The sequence below is a fragment of the Vidua chalybeata genome, chromosome 3 (assembly GCF_026979565.1).
Source record: "Vidua chalybeata isolate OUT-0048 chromosome 3, bVidCha1 merged haplotype, whole genome shotgun sequence".
Lineage (NCBI taxonomy): Eukaryota > Metazoa > Chordata > Aves > Passeriformes > Viduidae > Vidua > Vidua chalybeata.
The window spans coordinates 55,081,051-55,106,128 of NC_071532.1; the positions used below are offsets into that span (position 1 = coordinate 55,081,051).

Here is a 25,078-nt window from a genome sequence, read left to right on the forward strand (position 1 = left end):
TATTTGTGCTAAAGATGTCTCAGAGCTGGGGTTTCTTCTTAGAGCTGAGCAGGAGTTATTTAGATTAGTGGGGGAGGGAGAAGCTTCATGCTACAAACATATTTTTGTAGCAACACTTAGAGTGACCGAGACCATCATTGTATGATGAATACTTAATATTCAAAATATGAGCTCTTGAGATTGGAAGGGGGATTTTTTGCTTGGTTGCTTGTTTTCTCTCAACTGGACACATAGGGAACACCTGATGAAAGGAAATTTCCATCTCCTTACTACATTCTACTTCTTAAGCTTAATTATCAGAACCAGGTTTTCCACATGAATATCTATGTCACTCAAAACATACTTTATTTCAGTAGTTATCAGGAATTGTGGGTTTGCTGGCAATACCATATTCCAGAAGATTCACAGAGAACACACACAGAGGAAGTCTTTACCACTATAGCAAATCTGATTAAAAAGATATTTGCAAAACAATAAATGATTCTAGTTAGCAGTTCTAAAAAGAAGCAAAAAAACATTAAAAATATCCTTGCATAAAGAAAGCCTTTCTTTTCCTTGCTTGTGATAATATGAGGGTGATGGAGGCCTTTCTGCTCAGTGGCCAGTATGTTTTACTTTTTGGAATGGAAAACAAATTTAGGTCAGAAGAGGAAATCATAAGGAGCTGCCACATGCTAAGTTCTGTATCTGAGCCATCTACTGCCACTGTATCTTGGAAAGAGAAAAGGCAACATTCATAAAGCCTGAAGAACTATCCAGAACTGGTGGGGCATCAAAGCCCCATCAATAACCATTTTAGATATTCATATCCCCCCTACTCATACTGTTGCTAGTATTCTCAGTTAACTAAGTGAAATCACTCCAAAAGTGACCTCTAAGTATTTGCCCATCTTCCAGGGGATAACTGTGAGCTTCTAACACACTGCATGTGCTAATAGCAGCTGTAAATTAATATTCATCATAGTTCAGGGGAAATGTCATTATAAAATTTTTTCTCCAAAATTTTAGACACAAGAGTGAAAAATGATACCCTATGGGTCTAATCTTTTAAAAGTTTGCATTACTATAGTCATTGTTTTAAATTAACTTTCTCTAGACAAAATAAAGTGTTGTACTACATTGCAGCCTCACTGTTAGGAATGAAGATAGAGGAGACAATGCAGGAAGGCCAACACATACGACCAAACTGGAGAGTATCCAGGTCATAGAAGAATGGTAAGTTGGTCAAACTGTTATCTAATAAGTGTTTTGTATTTAACTAATATCGAGATTTGTCTTGGGTTTAATTCTTTGGGAATGTCCTTTTTATTGCTTTTCCTCCAAAAAATTCTATACAAAAGGAAACAAAATCTGTCCTGACAATGAAATGACAGCAGAGACATTCACAAGTAAGGCTTATTTGCAGTTTCGTATTTGTGGGGAAGAACCACAGGGAGAAATGGAAGGTGCATACATGGTTCCATATGTGGATCTCTATAAGAAGCCTCTGCTAGCTGTGACAGCATTTTTTCCTGTCTCTCCAGACAAGAAGAAAAAATAATAGTCACAAGTGTACTTCATGACCAGAGTTTTAACATGGCTACCTTTCATAAAACATTTTGAACTATGATTTCACTGGAATTACACAAAAAACACATCCTTTGCAAACTAGGTTAAACACACTGAAAGTCTGAGCTTCTAATTCTGTCTAAAACTTGGGCCCATGTTTATTGTGTGGGGAAAAATGGTAATCTGTCAGGGTAATGGTAAATGGTAATCTCAGTTCTCTAATCCCATAAGAAGGAAATTAAAACTTTAAAGGACATATATGGCAACAAGAATGACCCAAACAATTCATTGCCTTTATTGCTAATTATTGTCTTATATGAGAAGACAATATCATAAATTTCCAGAAAATATAATAAGTCAAGAGCTTCCCAACAGACAACAAGGGAGCCCAGGTTGTTTGTCAGCCCCATTCAGCTCAGCAGGTTCTTTGCACTCTCCTCAGTGGAGAGTGCAAAGTCCTGAGAGGACTGTTCACCTTAAAATCTGTGTTTAAACTTTTTCATTCATTTTACAATTACTTTCCAGCTAAACAGTTTGTGATTTATCACAAATAGCTTCCCAACATCCAGTCTGCCTTGCATAGAGAGTAGGAGTTGATAAATTGACTTGAAGACAAATTATATAGACAAATGCACTTATTGTGCATCATGGTAACACAGAAGCTAATGACAACACCTAGTGTCTTGTGTTGGATCAGGAAGGAGAGGGCAAGTGCTCAAAATTAAATTTGAAACTATATTTAATTGTTGTTAAGTAATCTGGAGAATTACCTTCTTAAACTGTTCATTGGTACATTAATGGATTAGTGATGCCAGTAGGTCTTCTGATCACTTATCCAGTGCATCCACTGGTAAAAGCCACAAATAGTTTCCTTCAGGAAATGGAAATAAGGACTTTTCCCCATTTCTTCCCTTTCCTGTTTTGCCAGCAAAATCCATCACACCTCATGCCAAAAGATCATCATTCAGGTCAATAGCATGAAACAGCGGGAAGCTTAGTAACCCTTAGGTACAAGCACAGAGAAATATGCTAATTAAAAATCTCTCTGAATTACGACTTTGTTTGGCTTCATTAGTATGCTTTTGGCTGCCAAGTGCTTTTTGTTTTTCTTGTTCCTCCTAAACCAAATCGTGTACAGTCATCATCAGAGGCAGGCAGGGACATCAGGTGTCATCTAAACTCTTCACGAAAACGTCCATTTCCAGCTTCCTGGGATCTCCTTTAACTGCAGAGGCAGGAATTCAGTGCTGTTCTAGGATTTTGTCTTTGAGCCACATGGCTAAGAACACCAGTAGAAAACTCGTAAAAAGTCAAGTGCATGTCTTATAACATTAAACATATTTAGTGGGCTATTGGGATAATGCGTACACAAGTGAAGAGCAAACAAAATTCCCTGTTATTGCTGAAGCCTTGTTGCTTCCAGTTTTCACTTTGAACTAAAGTGCAGTTGAAAGGAGAATTTTTGGATGAATGTATGTAAACACTGTTACAAAAATAGAAGCATATTTGTAATTATATTTTTTTTTGCAGCCAAAACCCTACTGCAGATGAAATTTTGTCTTGGGCGCAGAATTTTGACAAGATGATGAAAACACCAGCTGGGAGGAACCTTTTCAGAGAGTTTCTTAGAACGGAGTATAGTGAGGAGAACCTGCTTTTCTGGCTTGCATGTGAAGATCTAAAGAAAGAACAGAACAAGAAAGTTATAGAAGAAAAAGCAAGACTTATATATGAAGATTACATTTCTATATTATCACCAAAAGAGGTAAAGCTGTAAATGTTACATTTGCATTTTCTGTTATCTCAGAGCAGAAATGTTATACACTGGACTGCCTGGTGAGGGTCTGAAAGTCTGTCAGATGAAAGTCTTAATATGAACATTAAATCAGGAAAGGAAGGGACAGAAACAGTAGAGATGCAGGCACTGGTCCATTTACCATTACCAGCCACAACACATCCAGGTTCTCTATAAGACTTAAGAAACTCCAGTAAAAGAAAGCTGATAAATAGGTTTGTCTCTTTAGTAATGCTACATATCTGATAGAGAGAGGAAATAAGTAATGCAAATGGATTTCTGGAGAAAAAGCACCAAACTTAAGGAATTTGAATCAGAATTATTGTAGATTTATCTGCAGCTACAGTTGTCTGGGAGAAAATCGGAATTTCTGCTGGTCATTCCTATGTGAGAGTCCAAGAATGAAGCTGACATATTTTATCTAATGAAATGTATAATATCTAGGGAATTTTATAAAACTTTATTCAACCCTTTAAGTGAAATAGACAAATTTTGAAATTATCTTCACCTGTAGTAAAGAAAAAGCATCCCTATCAATCCATGTTTTGTAATAGAAAGAGATACATAAATATATAAGTACTGTAGAAGAGTTTTTCTTAGGCCACATCATGTACCTTTATCTTCTTTGCCTTCTCTTTGTGCATTACATTTGAATTTCTACTCAATGGTTTTACGCTAATTTATGCTCACTGTGGACCTTGCTTCCTACATTTTACTTTTTCACTACCTTCAGTAATAATTTGCAACTTCATTCATACGAATGAAGCCAAAAGTGAATTATAGCTCCATTATCTTCTCTTGTGTCATAGTATCTACTTTTGCTTTGGAGTGAAATACAATTGCCAATACAGCAAGCTAATAATAAGTTTTTCTTCTAATACTGTATTTTTACCAGATAGGCATCTGATGAATGCTCAATTGTCTTTTTAAACTAAGACCAATCAGCATTTAAAATTCAAACACTAACTAAGCATTTTTTGACCTAGAGTTTAACAAAGCTACTCACAAACTTGGTGCTAGATGCATACAGATCTCATCAATCCAGTTGCTTCTGCCCATATTGGAAATCTTAGGAGGCAAAAAAGAACTGTTTGCAATGCTGTAGAACAGCATGGGAACTGAAAAATTCTTGTTCATCCAGGCATCCCTTTCCAGTTGTTACTTTTTGACATAAGAGCTGATATATTTAGCATGACTCGTACAGTAAAGAAGTTATTGAGGCAGAAGGTCTTAGTGTTCTAAACAGCTACTTTGTATTCATCTGTTTAGAAAGAAAATACCTTTAGTAATTCCAACGAGTTTTGCCATCTGGCTTTAGTGAGTCACTTTAAAAATACAATGCAAATTAACAGTTCCATAATTAATTTTGTTTTTTGCAATCTCTGAGTGCAATTAGCTTTTATTATGCTCAGTGGTTCAAAAAGCCACTATTCTGCCAAATTTGAGGGGTTTTTTATCCCAGCTATTATGTTTGATATTGAAGAACCAATTAGGTCGCAAACTGGTTTTTGTTTATATAAATGTGTGTGCCTGCATGTCAGGGGGAGAATTGCTTAAATCTTAGTGTGTCCTTTCTGTGCTGTAGAAATGCAATGGTCTGGGCTTGAAATCTATTCAAACATATTCTGAAGACACATGGCTGCAACATTGCCACTCAAAACTACCATAGCACTGTATTCCTGCCCACACTCACTGGCTGAGCAGCACCACTGGTCTCTCATAGCTGTGCCTTGTGACTGATAACCAAGTGACAGCAAATATTAGAGGAGAAAGCTTGTCTGCTCTGTTAGTAGCGTACTCCAATATGCCAACAAACCAACAATGCCAGATCCTACAGCTGGTACTGAAGATAGAATGAAAATGCATACTTACTTCTCAGTGCTGTATCATACTATACCATAGCACACTAGCGTATTTCAAAGACTTTGCTTCCCCATGTATGAAAGCACAGGCTCACACATCCAAATATATTCTGAGTTTTCCTCTTGGTTACCATCCTTCATGTATCAAGGTATCTTAATACATCTTAATACATGAAGGGTTGAAGTCAATCCTTCAGACAGTATGAATATCTTTGTATGGTAGCAGAGCAGTAGGGTCAGATTGCAACTTGGTGTAAATCACAGTATCCTAACTGATCTCTTCTTGCCATTTATCTACTCAGGATTTTAGCCCTTTTCTTCTTAGCTGAGTAAACCCTTGCTGGTCCCAGCTGGGCCTTGCTGCTACTGCCATTTCATTTAATCCAGAACGCATTAATTTACTCAGTTTTAGAGCATTTTGTGGATAAACTGTACATTCACTCAAATTTCTAAAGGATATTCTAAAATCATCTGGGCATTCATCCCAAGCATAATATGCCCTTTTCTGCCTATGCACAGGAGTTCATCACAAATGGTAAATAAATGAGAAGCTAAAACTGAAACTTGCTAACAAGTTCAATATGGATATATGATCTCCTGAAAGTATGAATAACCAGATTTTAAAAAGTCCTGATAAGAAGAAAAAATCTGAAATAGTTAATAATAATGGGAAGATTAACACAATAAAAATTATCAAAATCCTTGGGAAATTTGTAAGGAACAACTGTAGTGGTTAAAAAAAAAAAAAAAAAAAAAAAAAAAACAGAAAAAAATATCTAGGGCAGCCAGATAAGATTGATGAATAGAAATTTTCAAAAAGTTTAACCACAAATGCTCAGAAAAAAACCCTGCAGCTCTCTGAATGAGGGTAATTCAACATTCATTTCAGAGAAACATTTTTAAATGCATACAAATTATTTTTAAGGTAAAACAATATATTTTGGAAAACTGCAGTTGCACTGCATTTAATCTGCTATACAGCTGCATTTCATTGTACAGGTCTTAAGATGGATGCAAACACCAAGTAAAAACTGAAATAGAGTTGATGGTCTCAGTACATTACCCAGTGTGATGGTTTTGAAAGAAGTACAGAGCATTACTTGAATAACTGATAAACTCAGCATGTTCAATGGAGCCCTGAGAAATAAAGACAAATATTTCAGCTTTTCTAATGTTATTGTTTTATTATTCTGTGCTCATCTTCTTCAGGTTAGTCTTGATTCCCGGGTGAGAGAAGTGATCAACAGAAACTTGTTGGACCCCAGCCCTCACATGTATGAAGATGCCCAGCTCCAGATATACACCTTGATGCACAGAGACTCTTTTCCAAGGTTTTTGAACTCTCAGATTTATAAGTCTCTTGTTGAAAGTATTAGAGGCTCTACTTCTGAAACTTAGTTTTAATTTTGAAACAAAATAACTTGATTTTTTTTTTTTTTTTGGGTGGGTGGGATGGAAGAAAATTAGTTTAATAACATCTGGAGCTGGGTTCCTGGAGAACTACAGTTTAGCACTACTCAGGCTACTGTGAAGAAAAAAAAAACATATTATGGTCTCTGTCTACATTTTTACCAAGGTCCTCCTTTCTCAAGATGGCGTGGGAGGGGATCAATGGATTTGCCAAAATACATTTGTTTCACACTCCTTTCACCCTACTGCAGTTAAGATTGCAATGATGTATTTGTAGTTTTATGAACAGTCTCCTTGTGTATCCTCACACTGCATGTGCAAGGTAAAACTGCTTCACTTACCACTTAGTTGTTGCAATATTTAATCCAATAACATAAATTATAGCTGTATTTAAAAACTTTTTTTTTGTGCAATACAGTCCTATGGTACATAGAAACAATTACAGCAAACCAGAAAGAGGCTTGCATTTTTTAACATCACTAACTAAAAAGCCAGTTTTTAAGCTGTAGCATTACTCTATATGCTCTACTGAGTACAATACACTGACTTTTTGAAGCCAATATTTCTGTATAGAGAAAAAGAGCTATTTATCACTGTTTATTTAAAATAAATCAAGCGGAGGATTCCTCTGGTTGTTCACTGCCAAAACTGTGGCATTTTCATTACAGAGTTTGCAATGTCAAAGAAAGAGAAAAATAAAAGGAGAAAAAAAAAAGCACAAATCACTTAAAGGGATCCATTTCTGGGTGACACAATCTATGCGCTGATATTGTTTAATTGTTAAAGGAACAAAGATTTTCAATGTACATTTCAGATGTCAGATACTGTAATTGATTTATTAAAGACTGGCTATCCAGTTCTAACACTGTTGTATAATGTTATGTACTTCAGAAAAAAAAAAGAAACAAGAAACAACACAAAAAGCTTGATAATTTAGTTTTTTTAATAAAGAAATTTAATAAAAGATTGCCTACATGTAGCATTTTAGAGCATTTTAGAACATTTTGATGAACTGCATCTGTTCTGTAAGATAATTTTTTTTTTTGAAAGCTAAATCTGGTAAAAAATGTTTTTAAATAAAGTAACATTTTACAAGGTGGCGGGTTAAAGAAGACTTATCTTAGCTTCTAGCCTCATTGATTTTGAACAACTCCTTGAAAGAAAGGGGTTTGGAGAGTAATATTAAACCAAACTTTAAGGGCTTCTAAAACCACGGATCTTACCCAAGCAAAATGCCTACAAAAACACAATGGATATCTTTCCTGGGTAGAGATTCCTGTACTGAGCCCTTAATCATAGCTATGATGGCAGCACAGTACTCCCATCACTAGGCTGCCATGGTGTTTTTAATAGGTGTTTGCTTGGCCTTTTTATCAAAGAATGTCCAGTTTCAGGACACATTTTGATGTTTAAAGAAAGAGACAGTGACTTGGAACTTAAAAAAACCCCATCTTCATACCTACCACACACAAGCAAAATGAGTGTTAGCATCCCTCATAAACTGCTAAAGACATACCAAGAAATTGCTCTGAATACTTGTTTTATATATATATATATATATATATATATTTAATACTGGCAACCATACTAAGACTTAAGAGGCAAGGTTCTTCTCATTTATGTAGGACAAAACATGGCACGAGCCCATCGCTTTCAATTGGCCTGGAAGGTCTGGCAGTTATGTCCTTGAGTGGAATCTGGCCTGAAGACATTTGGCTCCAGCTCCTCAGTTACCTCCTGCGGGCAGCCTCCGGTGCCGGCTTTGGCGGGAGCTGCTGCTGCTGAGGCAGCTCTGCTGTGACACCGTAACTGAGAGGATGCAGGTCTTAGTTTATCTTCTGGGGCTTATTTTTTTCCCTTTGTTTTACTACCTCTCATTTTCTTAATTTATTGAACATGCTTCAGATAGCAGGTTTGGGGAATTTTTTAGTCATTCTTTTTACTTGAAACCTGTGTGCTTTTTTGGGATATATATATATATGAACAATTTAACAAACTGTTTCTTAAACTCATTTGGTTTTGTAATTTATATAGAATTCAGGAGATTATTAAAAGGGCTATTCTCTATTCCCTATGCAAATATTTTAACTGTTGTAGTGTTTGACAAAATGGGATCTAAAACAAAAATCTGCAAAGTAGAAAAACAAATCTGTTTACAGTGGCATTGCTGACTATCCTACCATATTCAGCACTTTTAAATATTGTTATTTATGAAAATGTAGTTTAAAATGCAAGACAAAATATTTATAAATGTTTCTTTTAATAAATACCTGTTTTGTCTGAAAGTGCTACCGTGTTATGACAACTTTATTCATGTTGGTTAGCTACTTACCATTATGAATAAAATATTCAATTATTATACTGATAGAATACGAGCTATGATGTTTACAAATCCTGAGGGGGGAAAATTCAGTGAGAAAGGACTGCCTCCTTCTACTGTGAAATGCTGTTAGGAAAAAAATAATTTTTCTTGCTTTTTTCTTAATTGGAATTTAACTGTGGTCCTACATATGTCTAGTATCATTTGACTAGTTATATTTACTTGGTACTAAACATATACAGCATCATATATGTATATATTTACATAGTGTAATTTCAAGTTGTTGGTGTTTGAGGCACAACACATTTGGTGTACACATCTAAGCAATGTGTAAGAGACAAAACTGCATGCATAAGTCTTGACAAATGTAGACTTGAATATTCTTAATGTTACTATTTGATGGTGACCTGCTAGTCATAAGCTATCTTTATAAGATATTCCACACAGGTAGAACTTCTTGTCAACACAGACAAGTCATCCTTTCAAGACAGGTTTAAAGCTAGATGTGCAGGCCCTAAAATATTAACTTGATTTCTAGCATAAGGTTCCAAAATCTGTATTTGGAAACTGTGACATAATTTTGAAAAATATTACACCAATCTTCAGTGTAATACTGCAATGAAATCACGTTCAAAACTTTATTGTCTAAAATCCTCTATTGGGAGGGATTTAAAAATTGAACATAGCATTTAAAGTTTCTTTCTTGGAGCAAATGCTCATATTAAAGCATTTAATGTACATTTCGTTTATCGGTTTGGGTTTCCCAAATTTTTTATGACAAAAATGGATGTGGTCCAAATGGACAATAAGTAACATGATCTCATTGCCTATCATACAGATCTTTGAACACAAACTGTAAAAAAGTCAAGCTATTAAACTGATTTATTGTGCATGCAGTGTACAATACACTTTGAAAAACTGCCTAAATACACTTATTCTATAGCTTGGAATAAAATAAGTATGTATTTAACTTGTATTTCAGTTTTTCATGAGAATGTATATAGCAAGTCCACTACAGAAAGTGAGCTATGTTTTTGTCACTTTTGCCCAGTGTTTTAAATTCCTGTCAAAAAGAACCTAATGCCAAAGGGCCAAAAATAAGCAGAATACTTCTGTACCCTCCTGTCCTTTAGGCTGAAAAGAAACTGAATCTATAGTGTGTTACACTTGTTCAACTTAGCTGTTTACAACCAGCTTTCATCTAACAGAGCTTAAAGTAGTTTGGGATACCCAGAATGAAGCAAAACTCACAGGCAGCATCGTGAGCATTCAGATTAGCCTGAAGGCACATGTGGTGTAAGAAGACTCAAGGTTTGGTGGAGAAAAGACAGGCTGGTGACACGCAGGTTAAACGCTACTATGGAAATGTGGTCATAGCACGTCCAGGTCCACAGCCAGTCCATAACACACTTGAGTACCTGTGGAGTCCACACAGTTCATTTGCAGGACAACAGAAAGTGGACACAAACCAGACTTCAGCGAGCAATAGTTACTTTTTAAATTAAAAGCATGCTGAAATGCTGCTAGGCTGCGGTCTAAACCGAGCAAATAAAGGAGACCAACAGTCCAGCTTCAACAGCCAGGGTTTAAGATGTCATGTCATGCTAAACTTGATTCCCTAGTCAGCAAACTCAATTACAAGGAGGCAATATCTAAAATCAGGCGAGGGGCTTTTTCAGAAGAGCAGCTTGCTGGACTGACCATGCTGTGAGCCCGCTTAGGAACCCACAACTCCCATGCGCAGGAAGTGGTTGCAAAAGCCATTTAGCAGAAGTATTCCACAACACAAATTCAAAAACAATCAAAGCTGATACAGGAAAGTCTCTAATTTTAGCAACTCTCTACACCACAAGGAGTAAAGTCTATATTTCCACAATGTCTGTGAGTCTATTCCTGACACTGTTGACCCAGTCAACAAAGCCTGAGCCCTTATCAAATCAAACAAAGCAAAAACTTAAGGTTGCACATAGGCAGACAGATGCAATGTCTCCTCCAAGTTGATCTGAATCATGTCTAAGGGTTTTTCTCAGCCTAGTGCTGTTATTTTTTAAGAGACCCAAGAGTAGCACTGTAGCACATCGTGGGACTTGGACACAGCAAGTCCCATCCTGTTCACCAATATGCTGAGTACATTTGCAGTGACAAAGCAAATGTCACAGCAAATGCCCTGTTTGAACATGTCCTGAATATTTCTGCCAGCAGTAGTTGTTGTTGATGGGATGTTGGTGGGATGAAAGAACAAAGCAATAATAGTGCCAAAATCAGTTAGACAAAGACTTGACAGAAACAGTGTCTACATATTAAACTTTATACCAAAAGCCTGATTTTGCCCCTTCCTTTATCCATGAACTCACCCTGTGGAAATCCACCCTTCTTATTTAAAACAGGGATATGATTCAGGTGATTCAAAGGCTGACCATCAGTCATTGACTCAGATTACTTTTTTTTTTTTTTTCCTCAGAAACTTTATCTTAAATTCTCCCTTACTCTAAATTTTCTGAGTATTCCATAGGTCTTTTCACAAGCTGGGCTCACACAGCAGTTAGATGCTCATTCATTGTCACAGAACATCAAAATATTTTGTCTGTTAAAGCATAAATTGGGTAATTTTTCCTTTATGATTCTGGAAGAAGACTTCAAGGAGCTTCACGGCCAGGCAGTAGTGGGTGCAAAGGAAGCTTTTGGTGGGTGAGATTTCATAAGTGATGGCCTGAGGTTTTTATCAGTGCCAGACAACTCACACAGACTGTACATTCTCCACAAAGATCTTCCACTGTGACTTTTACTTATAAAATATTGCTACACTGTACTTTACCAATACACCTTAGCCAAAGTTGCGCACTTAAAATCATAGGAAAACATTTTTATCTAACCATTAATTTTAATATTTAATGTTTTGAATAGCAAATTCACACACTAGCCTTTCAATTTCCATCAGAGAACACAAACTTTCAAGTTTTCTGACTACTAAAACCACTTAGGTTTTCAATTACTCTAGCTTTTGATATTACATTTGTGAAAATAACAATTTGCTAATGTTTAATAAGAAAGTAACTATTATTACAGCACTGTAATTTAGTTGTAAGATAAGATTTCCTAGTCCTGGTAAGACATGAACAAGGACAGAAGGAAGGCAAGGACACAACTCTGACTCCTCAAATGAGTGTAATACAAAATACTGCCTAATAAAATTTTACGGATAGTTGCATATTTTTATAATAAAATATATTCCTGAAACTGTTTTGAGTTTAGCCAAGAATCTCATTAATGATGTTGTCTAAAACAAGGTAATATGCACTCGATCTGCATTGCAGGAGGGATTTCCCCAGATCATCCCACAACATGCAGTTCCTAAATGGCTGCATCCTCGCTGCTTTCCCACTTGAAACTTACATGTAAAACACTGTACTCAGATGTGTATTTTGTAAATGGGTTGTCTTTTAGTTTCACTGTTAATCTCTGATGTGAAGGCACTTTGAATTGCCCTTTTTGGTTCCTCCGACAATTCATTTATTTTCCTTTAAATGCTTAATTTTGCACCTGCTTTCAGTACAGGGACATCCTTCCACAATTTTTGCACGGTTCTCCCCAGCGTACTTTAATTCTGAAGATTTTTTCTGAAGGGAGAAGGTCTGTAAGAGTAAGCCGGATATCCAAAACCCCAGCTCACTCTTCCCACCAATCTCACTTTTACCTAGGCCGACTTTAAAGTGCCCTGGCAGAAACCTCTGTACGCCCGACCGTCTTGCTCAGAAGTCCGGCTATAAGCTTGGGGTACGGAGGATTTGATGGGGTTTGAAGCTTTTTTGTTTTTTTTTTTTTTTTTTTTTTTGGTTCAGAATGACTAAAACCTCCCTCCGGGGCCTGCAGAGGGCGCTCGGGGCGCCCAGCAGGGGCCATGAGCCGGAGCCCCGCCCCGTCAGCGCTGGCCAATCGGAGCCCCCCCCCCCCCACACACACACCGCGGGATAGAGAGAACCGAGGGAAGCCGAACCCTTTCGGCTATTTCCGCCACCGGAGACCCGATGATTTCCGACTGCGCCCAAGCCAGCGCCGAGACTCTTCGGCAACTTCCGGAAACCCGGAAGGGAGGCTGCCCAGAGCGATCGGCCGTCTCCGGAACGGCAGTGACTGGCGGGCGACAGGGGAGCGGCCGCGCTCCGGCCCCAGCCAGACATGCGGCTGCTCTCGCGGGCCCTCCGCGCGGCGCAAGGCTACCGAGCCGCCGCGCTGCCCCCTCGGAGCTTCCGGGCAGCGCCGGTGGGATGGCCGCTCCCGGCGCGGCGCGGGCTGAGCGCGCGGCCCGGCCTGGAGGAGCTGTTCGCCGCGCCCTCCCTGCGCCGGCTGCTGGAGGCGCGCGCGCGGGGCGAGGGCGGGGCGGCGCCGCAGCTGGCGGCGCGCGTGCGGCGGCTGCGCGACAAGGAGCGGGAGCTGCGCGACACGCGGGAGCTGGCGCAAGGTGCGGGACGGGGCGCGCGGCGGGCCTGGTCTGCTTTCGTGACGTCACCGAGGTGCGGCGCCGAGGGGGCGGGCGCAGGGCGGAGGTTCATTTGCATGCGCTGACGCGATTGGGCGAGCGCGGCGCGCGGTGCCGCGCTCCCGCAGGGATGGCGGCGGGAGAGCGGCGCGCGTGTCCCCGGGCGGGGCCGCGATGGTGACACACGTGTCACCCGCGGGAGCCCGGGGCGGCCCCCTCGGGCCCTCCGGAGGCAAAGAAACAGCCCGAGCAGAGGTAGCGAGTACGAGTGAGTGGGGGAAGTACTTCCGCCGGCGTGGGAAGTGCTGATACTGGACCCTATTTCATATAAAACAAAGGTAACTAATCAGGGATAGAAAACTTATAAAGATTTGGTGGAGTTGTTTTTTTTTTTTAATCCATCCTTCCCTTGCTGCCAAGACAGCCCAGTCCACCTGCCTGTCTCCGTTTTGGCAGTCGTAGAAGTCAGCACGTGAATCTGCTGTCTCCACACTGTGATTTGACTTCGTTGTGTGTCAGTAGCTGCACGCTTTTAGCGCTGTCAAATAATAGGCTTTTTTTTTTTTTTTTTTACCGAGAATCAAACTTCATTTTGATAACAGTTAGAAAACTGCAGTGTAGAAAAGGAATACTTTAGCATCAATAAACATTCGTTAGATGATTAAGTATTCCCTAGAACGGTAGTATTCTGATTTTTGCATACAGTGATAGAGGTATTAGTCTTTTTAACAAGCAGTGCCAATTTTGCAGCCACTGTGCTCTTTAAATCCTTTATGTACTTGCCACACTGAAATACAGAAAATAGTTTTTTAGAGCCACAGAATGGCTGGTGTGGGAAGGACCTTTGGACATCACCCAGTCCACCCTCCTGGTCAAGCACGGTCACCCACAAGTTGCTCAGGGTTTCGCCCAGTTAGGTTTTGAGTATCTCCAATGACGGAAATTCATAACCAATCTGTGCAACCTGGGCTATTGTTTGACCACCAGCACAGTAATCATTGTTCTTTATGGTTGGCTTGGATTTTAGTTTTGGATGTTTTAGCAGAAATTCTTTTATTTCAGATTTTTCTCTTGTCTTATACCTGCACAGGATTAGAAAACACTTCATATGTACTTAGAATCTTCTTTACAGACCATATTAGTAATTCGATTTTCTAACAGGTTTAGTGTTTTGGGGGAGGGAAGGGTTGTGTAGTAATTTGGTTTTGGTGCTTTTTTTTTCGGGTTTTTTTTTTTTTTTTTTTTGGTTTTTTTTTTTTTGGTTTTTTGGTAGAATAAGTTCTTCATGTGGTTATTTTTTTAAAAGGTTTTCTCAGAATGGCACTGATACAAGTCTGAGGATTAACCATACTCAAATATTTCAGATGAGAATGAAGATTTCCGGAAGCTTGCAGAAACAGAAATTGCTTCGTGTGAAGAAGAGATAGCTGAACTGAAACAACAGGTTAGATCCCCTTATAAAGCCCCTGTTTCCTTCCCATTCTGAAATTAACAAAGCCAAATTATCTTCTTGTGGGTGTGGGAACTAGGTGATATTTAAGGCCCCTTCCAAAACAAACCATTCTGTGATTCTCATCAAGACGTATGTGGTAAGTTCCTCTACTCCTCCCCTAGTTATAGTCCTCAAATAGTGTCTGTTAGCTAAGGAAAATGAAAAAATCAGGTGCTAAAAAGACATTCTGTAAGCAAGTGCCTATTTGTACCTGAAAATGTTTCAATCAAAGTATCTTTTTAAATAGGTGCTATAGTTTGTCTCGTCTGGGTGTACCTTTATAGATGTTCAACTCTTTAGCCCTTGGAAACATTAATACATAGTGTTACTCACAGGTGGGTTTGAAAAAATGTAATGCTATGTAACTACTTCAGGCTGCCACATTATATAAATTTTATAGAGTGTCTATATTATTTAACATAAAAAAAAATCTTTACTTAAGCATACTTTCAACTTAATATTACTGTAGAAGCTGCTATGGTCACATTCTTTATTCCTTCAACAACAATACAACAGTCACTTTATAAATATTTTTTGTAAATATTTCTGATTCTGCCAAAAGAAGTCGTCATTTGTGGAAAGAAACATCACCTAAGGCTAGTAAAGGAAGAGGATTTAAAAGCATTTGCAAATCATCCAGAATTTTGATTCAGCATTCAAAATTTTGATCATTTTTTGGTTTTGGTATATTTTTCTTCTGCAAATCAGGCTTTTTTTTTTTTTTTTTTTTATATAAATAAACAATGCATTCGTGTTGTTGTTGAAGGACTGTGCTCCTGAACATCCATACCTTTTTAACTCTGCAGTTGCGATGGAAGTAAAGGGGAATCTGATTAGAAGGGAGATATTCAGCTGTGTTGCAAGAACAGGAGTGTATCCTGTGGTTTATCCTCACAGTGCTCCTGATGGATTGAAAACTTCTGTGAAGTTTTGTGGCTCTCAAGAGAGGCCTGTGTAGCTCCTGTGACCGTGAACAGACACAGGGAGCCTTCCTGCAATGCAGCATCACCCTTGCACACCTTTGCCTGGCTGAAGCCCGTCCTCATGGCAGGAGAGCACAGCCTGGATCAGTTACAGATGTGTCTGGCATTTTACACTGACTCAGGTGTGGATAGCAGTGTCAGAGAGGAGTCTTAGCTGGGTGCTTTTGTATTCACAGATAGTGTTGCTTTTGATTCCTTCAGAAGAAACAGATGAGAGTGATCTTGTCATGGAAGTAACTGCTGGAGTTGGAGGGCAGGAAGCCATGCTGTTCACCTCGGAGATATTTGATATGTATCAACGATATGCTGCTTATAAAAAGTGGAAATTTGAAATATTAGAATACTTTCCCAGTGAACTAGGTCAGTAATGAAAAAACTGTAACTTCCTAATTCAAGTTGAAACACTCATTCATACGGTATTTTAATTTCCAAAGTAAAGGAAACTAATTTGCACTATCTTAATTTTAGAAGTGGAATATTGTTTGAATGTCTGAGTACAGTTCTCTTCAGCTTCTGTATTTGGGCATGAAACTCCATTTCAGAAGAACTATTAAAATACTAAAGTGCTACAAAGAAAATTTGTCTTTCAGTACTTTCATTTCTACATTTTAAAACTATTGAAAGACAAGTGCTTGGCAGAAGGAAATTTAGAAAGTGATACAGACATATTGGTTTAGCTTTTTTTGAAATAAAGATTATGTAAACTTTATTTTGCTACAGTGTTCTACTTAATTATCTAATGTTTTATTGTTTATAGATTAGGTTGGTGGAAGATTGAAAAATCTGGTTTTTATTATGGATCTGTTGGCATAGAGGAATCAGTTTTATTTAAAAAAATTATTGGAGTTAAATCTAGAACATTTTAAATTTATTTGTCATAGTATCTCTATAATATAAGGGGAATATTTGGATATAGCTCATCTGTAACAGCTGTTAAAATCTTTATTAGAATTTGATTTTAAAAAGTGTTATATTTGTAAGCAGTTTTAGTATCTTTCTTTAGAGTTCTTAGCAAATATTTTATTTCAAGTTCATGAACGTGAACTCAGGCTCCCTTCTAGAGTGGCTCACTCCCCTCTAGAGTAACTGCTAATGATTCAATTAATATACTTTTTAAAAAAATTATGACAGTTGAATTCCTTATTTTCTATTATCTAGATTTCTTAATATTAATAAAGTTCTTGTATTGTTAAGAGCTCATGTGCCAAGTAAACTGTTTTTACAGTTTACGTGATGATAGGGACGAGAGGTTTCATATTAGAGTGCATCTTGTTGTTGAAAGAGCAAAGTCATGTTCATCCCCACTCATGACCAGGCAAACACTTTGCCTGGAGCTGAACCAGTTCAGCCTTCAAAGCCAACAGAAATCTGTTTATTTCTTTTTTTTTTTTAAGTAAATGGAATAAACATTGTACAGGGTAGATGGGTGTAAACAGAAAAGAGGAAGGGTCTGGGTCTTTTTTTTTTTTTTTTTTCACATACTAGGGGGAGAGGAGAGTTGCCTTTCCATCGATGCAAGGCTTGGATTGGGTAAACCCCAGCTGTCTGATACACCTCACCTTCAGAGCACAGTTTCAGTCAGCTTAAGCAAAGCCTGTCTCATCTTCCAGCCAGCTGTATATGTTTTCTTTCTCAGCCCTAGCAGTTTTGAGGCCACTGTGCTAATTTGGCTAAAAAAGCCCTGTTATGGAATAGTTCTAAGTCAGGTCTGACTCGGCTTACCGTCCTATGATTAGAAGAAAAAAGGAGTTGGGCTTGGTGGCTTGGCTACCCTTTTGGTGAAAGCTCAGTCCTTGGACAAGGAGCCCACACCCTCAGAGATATTCTCATTAATGCCTTCAATGAGAAATTGAACTAATATGTTAACCTAGTATAAATCTGTCTGTTTTCCCTTCGAAAGGGCTAGGTTTTTTAATGGTTATATGTTTATTTTAAAGTCTGTTTTGCTGAGGGCTTGTTTATGCACCTTAATAAACATTTAGGATATAAGTCTTGGGAAAAATAAAGGCAGCCCTAGCTTTTGTCATCCTCTTGCAGGTTATTTTTTGATTTTCTATAACCACATATTATCAAAACAGATGTTGGAGATAAATTGGGAGGTAGGGGCACTATACATGGCACGGTCAATGAAATGGGTATTTGAACCCTCAGGTTCCAAGTGTTTGTGCTGTGCTGAGTAAGAGTGAGGCTAAGGATGCTGGTGACACTAGGTTGTTACATCCTACCTACATTCCATTTTTATTGAGCACATCAAAATAAGATCCTATGTTAAAATGTCAAACTTCCTTATTTCAGAGAATTCCTGAATTTGAAATCTGAAGGTGAGCATGTGTGAGCAAGGTGCATGTTAAATAAAGCTGCAATGAAATACAGGTTACAGTCCACTCTTAAATGACTACTGACCTACCCCATGGGATGCCACTGTGAAAAAATAGCATGTTAAAGATTCAGCACACATGTTGAAGCACAAACTCACATGTCATTTATCCACTGCTTTTCACCCTGTAGAGGCAGGCAGAGACACAGATGTAGGCCTTTTCCCTGATCTAAGATGCCACATAAAAAATGAGCGCAAACTCATACTCTTGTTCTGAGTAAATCAGATATCATGATAGATTGGGACATTTTATATGAAAGGAGCAAATTCATAGTTATCAAGAGTTAACTATATTTAACAGGCCTACAGTATGTCTGCCAGTGTAAAAGGTCTATCAAAATTTCATTAGATTTGGCTGCAGTTCTTAATAAACCTGTGTTGGTAGTAGTCAGTTTGAAGCAGTATGAACTAAATACCTGTCATGTGAACCAGTTTCTTGTCATCGTATTGTAAGCACTGTAGGCACATGTGTCCCTACAAATTTTAAAAGCAGAAGGATAAAAATGATGTGAAATAGAAAGCCAAACTGCCTCTTCCTATATTTCACAAACATGGTTGTAAAACAATATATATTTTAATAAAGTTATGAGTGAATGAACACAAACGTGTCCATGGAGGTGAACAATCTGGCCTGTGCTTTGGTGGATGACATTTTCCTGCTGTGCAGGGTATTTTCAGATTCCATGTTGTCTTCATTTTACTTTTCTAAAAAGCTGTTGTCTTGTCCCTATGGTTGAGTTTCTTAGTCTGAGAGACAACTTAAACCAGTATTTCTGAGAAGCCTCTTATTTTCCTTAGCTGTGGTTTCATATTGCAAGGCTTGAAAAGCAATACTCTTTCAAGGCCACCCGTGTCTTCTTCAATCATTCCCTTGGCACACCATCCACTGTGCTGAGAGTGGGATTTGGGAATTGAGATGCATTAAAAACAAAAATGGGTGAAAGATATTAATTTATAATATATTATATATGGGTGAAATATATTCATTCATTTATATATAAATTATATATTCGCTTATAGTGCCATCACTTCTCTGATCCTTCACTTATACTGCACACCAGCAAACAAGGAATATCAAGAATGTCATAAAGTAGTAGAGCAACAAACTTTGTCCCAGAGCCATGATTGCTATGGGCTTGACTTCCAAGCTGTTCAGAGCTTGTAGGATGTTGCTGTCAAGTGTTTTGCTGGAGGTGTTGCTAAGAGGTGCAGGAATCTGTGTTCTGTTTGCTCCAGAAAAAAATTATATAAGTGTATATAAAATGTATTAAAAATGTATATAAAAATAATTAAATTGAACTCTACAAAACAGAATTTGACAGTCCTTTCCTTTTTGAACTAGTGTGTGAGTAAATATGCATAGTGTTAAGATTGTTCTTGCATTTTCAGCATAATTTTGCCCAAATGTTTAAATGGTGAATTCATCATTTTAAGAAACAAATGCCAGTGGTGTGTAAATACACTGTTGGAAGTATAACAGCATAGTACCAACAGTTCTAAAAGGTTTACAACTGTTTTTCTTCTCTATTTAAGGTGGCCTAAGACATGCAGTAGCCAGTATAGCAGGTGTTGAGGCTTACAAATACATGAAGTTTGAAGGAGGAGTGCATCGTGTTCAGCGGGTACCAAAGACAGAAAAACAAGGACGCATTCACACCAGCACAATGACTGTTGCAATCTTACCCCAACCCACTGAGGTAATATTTATCTTTCAGTATAACAGACATTACCAGGAGCAATGTTTGATCCCAAGTGTTTTCTGTCTCTCTTGATATTTTCACATAATGACTTTTTTAATCTTAATTTCAAACTAGGTTATATTTGTTATTTTATTTTTATCACAGGGATGAAATAAAGAATTTCTGTCTTTTCTCATAATTCTAATTTCAATAAAGTCACTGAGAGTTTACTTAACTATGACTTGAAAATCAACTGTGACTGGCATGTTGTGTAGAAAACTACATTTTCTGCAAAGTAACAAAAGACTGAATCATTTTACCAAGCTCATAGATTACTTCTTTTAGCACTTCCTCATTCCCATTTCTGTAGTGTCCTTACTTGCCTGTTCTAAAATGTATGATAACTCAGTTTTGCTATATTTGCTTGCTTAAAAGCAATGAGCTAAGAAAGCTTTGTTTTGATCTTAGTTTCATGTTGACGTAGCAGATTGACAAAGATGTTACTCCTTCCTGAACTTTCTTGAAATTGTCGTGCTCCTTCCTCACAGAGACTATTGCTCCACTCCAAAGCCAAAAAGGGAATGTCTTCCATTTCATTTAAAAACCATCTAATCAAGCTCAAATATTGGTTAACTCTGCTGGAAGAGAATGCAAAGCTCTCAGAAGAGAGGAAAATTAGTGCTAAGCTGTGGTTATGCATTAAGTTACTATTAGGCTGATTTTTGGAGTTCCATTGTGATGCATTCAAGTCTGATTACCAAGATTTCTTAATATGTTTATAAGAGGATTTGAATAAGCATTCAGAAGTTTGATCTTGCATGAATGTGCATTCTAAAATGAACTGACTGTGCATATTTGATATCTGTCTAGAAAGAAGCAACATAAAATCTTTTTTTTCTCTTCTTCTGTCTCCCATGACAGTTGAGGCTGCAAATCAGTCCAAAAGATCTACGGATAGAAACAAAGAGAGCTAGCGGAGCTGGAGGCCAGCATGTCAATACAACAGATAGTGCTGTACGGATAGTTCACATTCCAACAGGTGCTGCTTCATTCTTTCCTTAGTACAAGACCTACATTCCAAAAGTGCTGTCAGAATTTCTTTTGAAACAATGGTTTTATTTTCAAATCTGGGCAACAGTAGAGCAGACGTTTAATGTAATTTTCTTACCTATTCATACTACTCTAAATGCATCATCTTGTGCCCACTCCAGTTTTTAACAGTGAAGACTACTGGCTTCAGTAGGTAAGCTATAATTTTGCTATCAGACATGACACTCTAAAAGCAATCAGATCGTTTTCTAGCAAAAAATTATATTTAAGCTTTCAAATAATGAAAATGATACTGAAAAAATGGAGTAGGTTGAAATCTAATGTTCTGAATTTTCTTGACTAGTCTCCAAAAGAGAGATTGTGCTATTTTCATATTAAAACAGTACTTTTAATTGCAGAGTCTACTCTGAATGCCAGCTCCCATTCGTCTGCTGGCTCCTTTCCCATAGATGACGCACATAACTAAGAGGCCCATCCCTCTGGCTCAGGTTAGGAAACATAGCAGGGATAAGATACACCCTCAAACACTACCTGATTTTAGCTGTTGTATGGGGGCTTTTTATTGCCATTCCTAAGCCTTTTACTTCCCTTTGAGCAATTCACAACAGCCTTCCTGACTTTCATTGCATTTTAACTTTTCCTCTTCTCTACCACAAACATTCATCAGGCTTTACATGGTTTCAGGGTAATCCCAAACCCTCTTTATCTTCATGTATCCAGATTTTTGCCACCCATTTCTTTGTATCTGTTTAAAACATCAATTCATTCTGCACTTGTTGCATCTGTCTAGTAAAGCAGAAGGCAAGCAGTGGAGAGGTTAAAATTCTATTCACTATATGGTGACAAAAAGATACCCCAGATTAAAAATGTTTTGCATTGCCTGTATGTTTGGATAAAAACACAACAAACTAAAACCAGCAATTGATCTTAGTTTTTGCTGATGGCTGTTATTAGGATGTCTTATAAAGATCTTAAAAGTGTATTGCAAATTTTTTGCACTTATACACAGTTAATGGGGGACATTAGCTCACATTAGCTCCTGACTTTTTTCTGTTTCACCTTTCCCTTCTTTATTTCTCTGATCTCTCTTCCCTTAAAATTGTCCTGTTGGTTCTTCTATTTCTCTCATCCTGAATCTTTTTATAAACCTTCACCACGATCCAAAATGTTGTTTATAAATAAGTCTTTCAGAAAGTAATACTATGTAATCTTATAAAATCATCCTCTCATATTACCAGAGCTACATAATAAGTCCAAATAACAACTTAGTTCGTACTGTATTTCTTCTTCCTGCTCCTTTTTTGGGCTTTTCATTTCTTACCTTTAATTGTGTGTTTTGGGATGAGAAAGCACACCGTTCTATTTTCTTAAATAAAATAGTGCCCACTATTTTATATTCTGATCATATGCTAAGCACTCACTATCTTATGTATTTTACTGTTCCTTAAATCCTATGTTTTCTGGAACTGTGGCCAAAATTTATGACTAATGAAGGTGTCTTTTATAAGTCAGACCACATCACATATCTTTTATTTCATTATCCATCTGTTGTCCAGGTGAAATAAATTTCCACTGAATTAAATTTCTTGTCTTAAGGCTTAAAACATCAGTACAACTCAGCCTACACATCTCTCCCAAAATGTATCATTACTCATTAATAAACCTGGACTTCTACATTCCCAGTCCAAATGTAACAGCCTAATATAACATATAAAAAATCTTCCAGAAATTGCAGAGCTCTTTTAGTATGTGTTAATCTTAAATGCTAAAGGTCATGATATTTTTGACAGGGATTGTGTCTGAATGTCAGCAAGAAAGATCCCAAATTAGAAACAAAGAGAAGGCTATGCAAATGCTGTGTGCTAAACTATACAATGCCAAATTAGAAGAAGAAACCAAAAAGAGAAACTATGCTCGAAAGATTCAAGTAAGTTTCATTTAGTTGTGATATAATTCTGTACAAGCATATGTCTTTATGTTCAACAGCTTTGTTGAACAGCAAGTAGTAAATGGAAATATAGAACAGCAGGGGCCCAGGAGGGACTTAAATGAGGCAAAAAAAAGTAATAGAATCACAGAATAGTGTGGGTTGGCAGGGACCTTAAAAATAATCTAGCTCCAACCCTCCTACCATGGGAAGGGATACCTTCCACTAGGCCACTCTGGAGAACAAAATTTGTGGAGTCCCCAAGCTCTCTAAACAACAACATTACATTTTACTGCAACAATAAAGCCAGACTTAAAATTTCAGTTGTAGGTAAATCCTAGAGATCCAGTGAAACAAGCTGGATTGCAGCATGAAGAACCAGAATAGTATTAGAAAGAGATGCAGTATAATTGTTCTTTTACATGTTTGAGAACAATTACTGCAGCTGTAGAAGTGATCTGAGTGCTGTATAACTCTGACAAATTTTGTATAGTCATGTGAGGAAGAGAAACGTTTTGCTCTTTATGGCTAATCAATATTTCACCATTTTTGTAAGATCATGATGATGATGATGATAAACTGATTCTTCTTGTTCAATAGATTGGGACTAAAGGAAGATCAGAGAAGATCAGAACATACAACTTTCCTCAGGACCGGATTACAGATCACAGAATAAGCAGATCAGTGCATCATGTTGAGTCTTTCATGCTAGGGGAAGAAATGCTAGATGAAATGATACAAACTCTGAGAGAATATGCTGATTATGAATCTCTAATGGAAATTATTTCAGAAAATGAAAAAAATAATTCCTCGTGAACATTGTTCTTTCTCAGGCCATTACAACAGATGTAGACCTTAATCTGCAAAGAAGCTTCTCAGAGCACCACCCAGAAAATGGAACTTCTTTTCTGATAATGTAAAACATCACAACTTGTTTCCTAATGAATATTAAACAGTTTTCTTACTTGCTGAGTAAAAGACTATTATCTTCATATAAGACATTCTTGCTGCAGTAGTCCTTTGGAAAAGTTTATTTGATTGCACCAGAAGTAACAGCAGTTTTAAACAACTTCTATTGATACACAACTCTCAAAAGGTATGCATGCATTAAAAAGGAGTATTTCTAGTTCCTGTTTTCATTTAAACTATGGCTTAACCATCACACAACAGTGTGAAATAGCTTACTTGGGAGAACAAAAAAAAATATCCTATTTTGTTTGAGTGATTGGGAAAAAGTGATAAATAAATTACACACTCTGTCTTATTAATCACTCTACTTATTAATCACTTACATGTGTCATGGGAAAGGGAGTCAAAGTGTATCTCTGTCATGTTTTCAAGGCCTTCTGGCCCTTATTTATAAATACAAAACAAGCTTAGGAATATCCCTAGTGCGAGGAAAAGAAGTCATGGAAGCCAAGTGATGAATCGTGTGAACTGATTTTGGAATAAATGTTACTGCTCTTGAGTCAAAAATTAAAGTAATTGTTACAATATTGTTCAACTGATATTTTAGTGTCCAGTTGACTTCAGTTCAGTGTCTCCTTTATGGTTTTAATTGAATGCCCAGATTATTGATCTTCTAAAAGTTATGTGCTATGACCGGCACTTACTGGTTTTGTCTGTTTATTTAACAGCACTTTAAAACATTTGATATCTTTATCATTTTTTTTCTAGTAAACACTGCATGGTAACTATGATTAAGTTCCAAGTCTTTTAATTTAAGATGCATTCATTAACTTCAGATGAAGAAATGTCTGTGTGCATAAGATGAGGCATACATATTTCCTTTTGATAAGAATGAGTCCTAGGTCTGTATTTACTAGCAGTTTTATAACTCCAAACTGGCACATAAAAAAAGTAAAAAGAAACATTGACTCAATTTTTGTGTGAAATAATTAGATACCTATTGGAGCAGAAACTAGGACTGAAGTCTTCATTCTTACCAGATCACTATGGTAAATGGAACACTGAAGAGCACTCATGACTACAGACATGACTTAAAGCCAGCCTTCTTAAGCCAAGTGATAGATGGGAGTTTGTTGTTCAGCTTCATATTCTTCTAAACAAATAAGGGCCATTGACCAGGTCTGCATACTGGACTTCTGCATGAAACTTAGAGAATTGTTTAGGTCTTTGTCACCCTAGACCTTCCCTG

At 37.4% G+C, this 25,078-nt stretch overlaps 2 protein-coding genes across 5 annotated transcripts in view; both read left to right on the plus strand.

Annotated features, from left to right (window-relative positions):
* Window positions 1-9,905, plus strand: part of RGS17 (regulator of G protein signaling 17) — a 30,517-nt gene extending 20,612 nt beyond the window's left edge. Inside the window, exons 2-4 of one of the 2 annotated variants that reach the window (XM_053937389.1) lie at window positions 1,126-1,215; window positions 3,079-3,313; window positions 6,415-9,905. In XM_053937389.1, the coding sequence (XP_053793364.1) occupies window positions 1,126-1,215; window positions 3,079-3,313; window positions 6,415-6,603 (514 nt within the window). In that variant the 3' untranslated portion in view covers window positions 6,604-9,905. The remainder of the gene's footprint in view (window positions 1-1,125; window positions 1,216-3,078; window positions 3,314-6,414) is intronic. The other variant, XM_053937388.1, reaches the window with a different exon arrangement.
* Window positions 9,906-12,940: 3,035 nt separating this feature from the next.
* Window positions 12,941-24,428, plus strand: MTRF1L (mitochondrial translation release factor 1 like). 3 transcript variants are annotated; one of them, XM_053937384.1, is made up of 7 exons: window positions 12,941-13,394; window positions 14,777-14,856; window positions 16,064-16,247; window positions 19,798-19,961; window positions 20,865-20,982; window positions 22,784-22,920; window positions 23,521-24,428. In XM_053937384.1, the coding sequence occupies exons 1-7, from the start codon at window positions 13,112-13,114 to the stop codon at window positions 23,734-23,736; spliced, it is 1,182 nt and encodes a 393-aa protein (XP_053793359.1). In that variant the 5' UTR covers window positions 12,941-13,111; the 3' UTR covers window positions 23,737-24,428. The 3 variants fall into 3 exon arrangements, with proteins under 3 accessions (XP_053793359.1, XP_053793362.1, XP_053793360.1); XM_053937387.1 differs by lacking the exon at window positions 12,941-13,394 and adding an exon at window positions 13,555-13,750 and having other exon boundaries at window positions 14,719-14,856; XM_053937385.1 differs by lacking the exon at window positions 12,941-13,394 and adding an exon at window positions 13,555-13,750.
* The last annotated feature ends 650 nt before the right edge of the window (window positions 24,429-25,078 follow it).

Bases quoted from the DNA above. Each gene is read 5' to 3' on its own strand.
- MTRF1L (XM_053937384.1), top strand. From the start codon at position 13,112: ATGCGGCTGCTCTCGCGGGCCCTCCGCGCGGCGCAAGGCTACCGAGCC. The intron at 20,983-22,783 runs GTGCTGCTTCAT...TATTTTTGACAG, and splicing joins GATAGTTCACATTCCAACAG to GGATTGTGTCTGAATGTCAG. The intron at 22,921-23,520 runs GTAAGTTTCATT...CTTGTTCAATAG, and splicing joins ACTATGCTCGAAAGATTCAA to ATTGGGACTAAAGGAAGATC.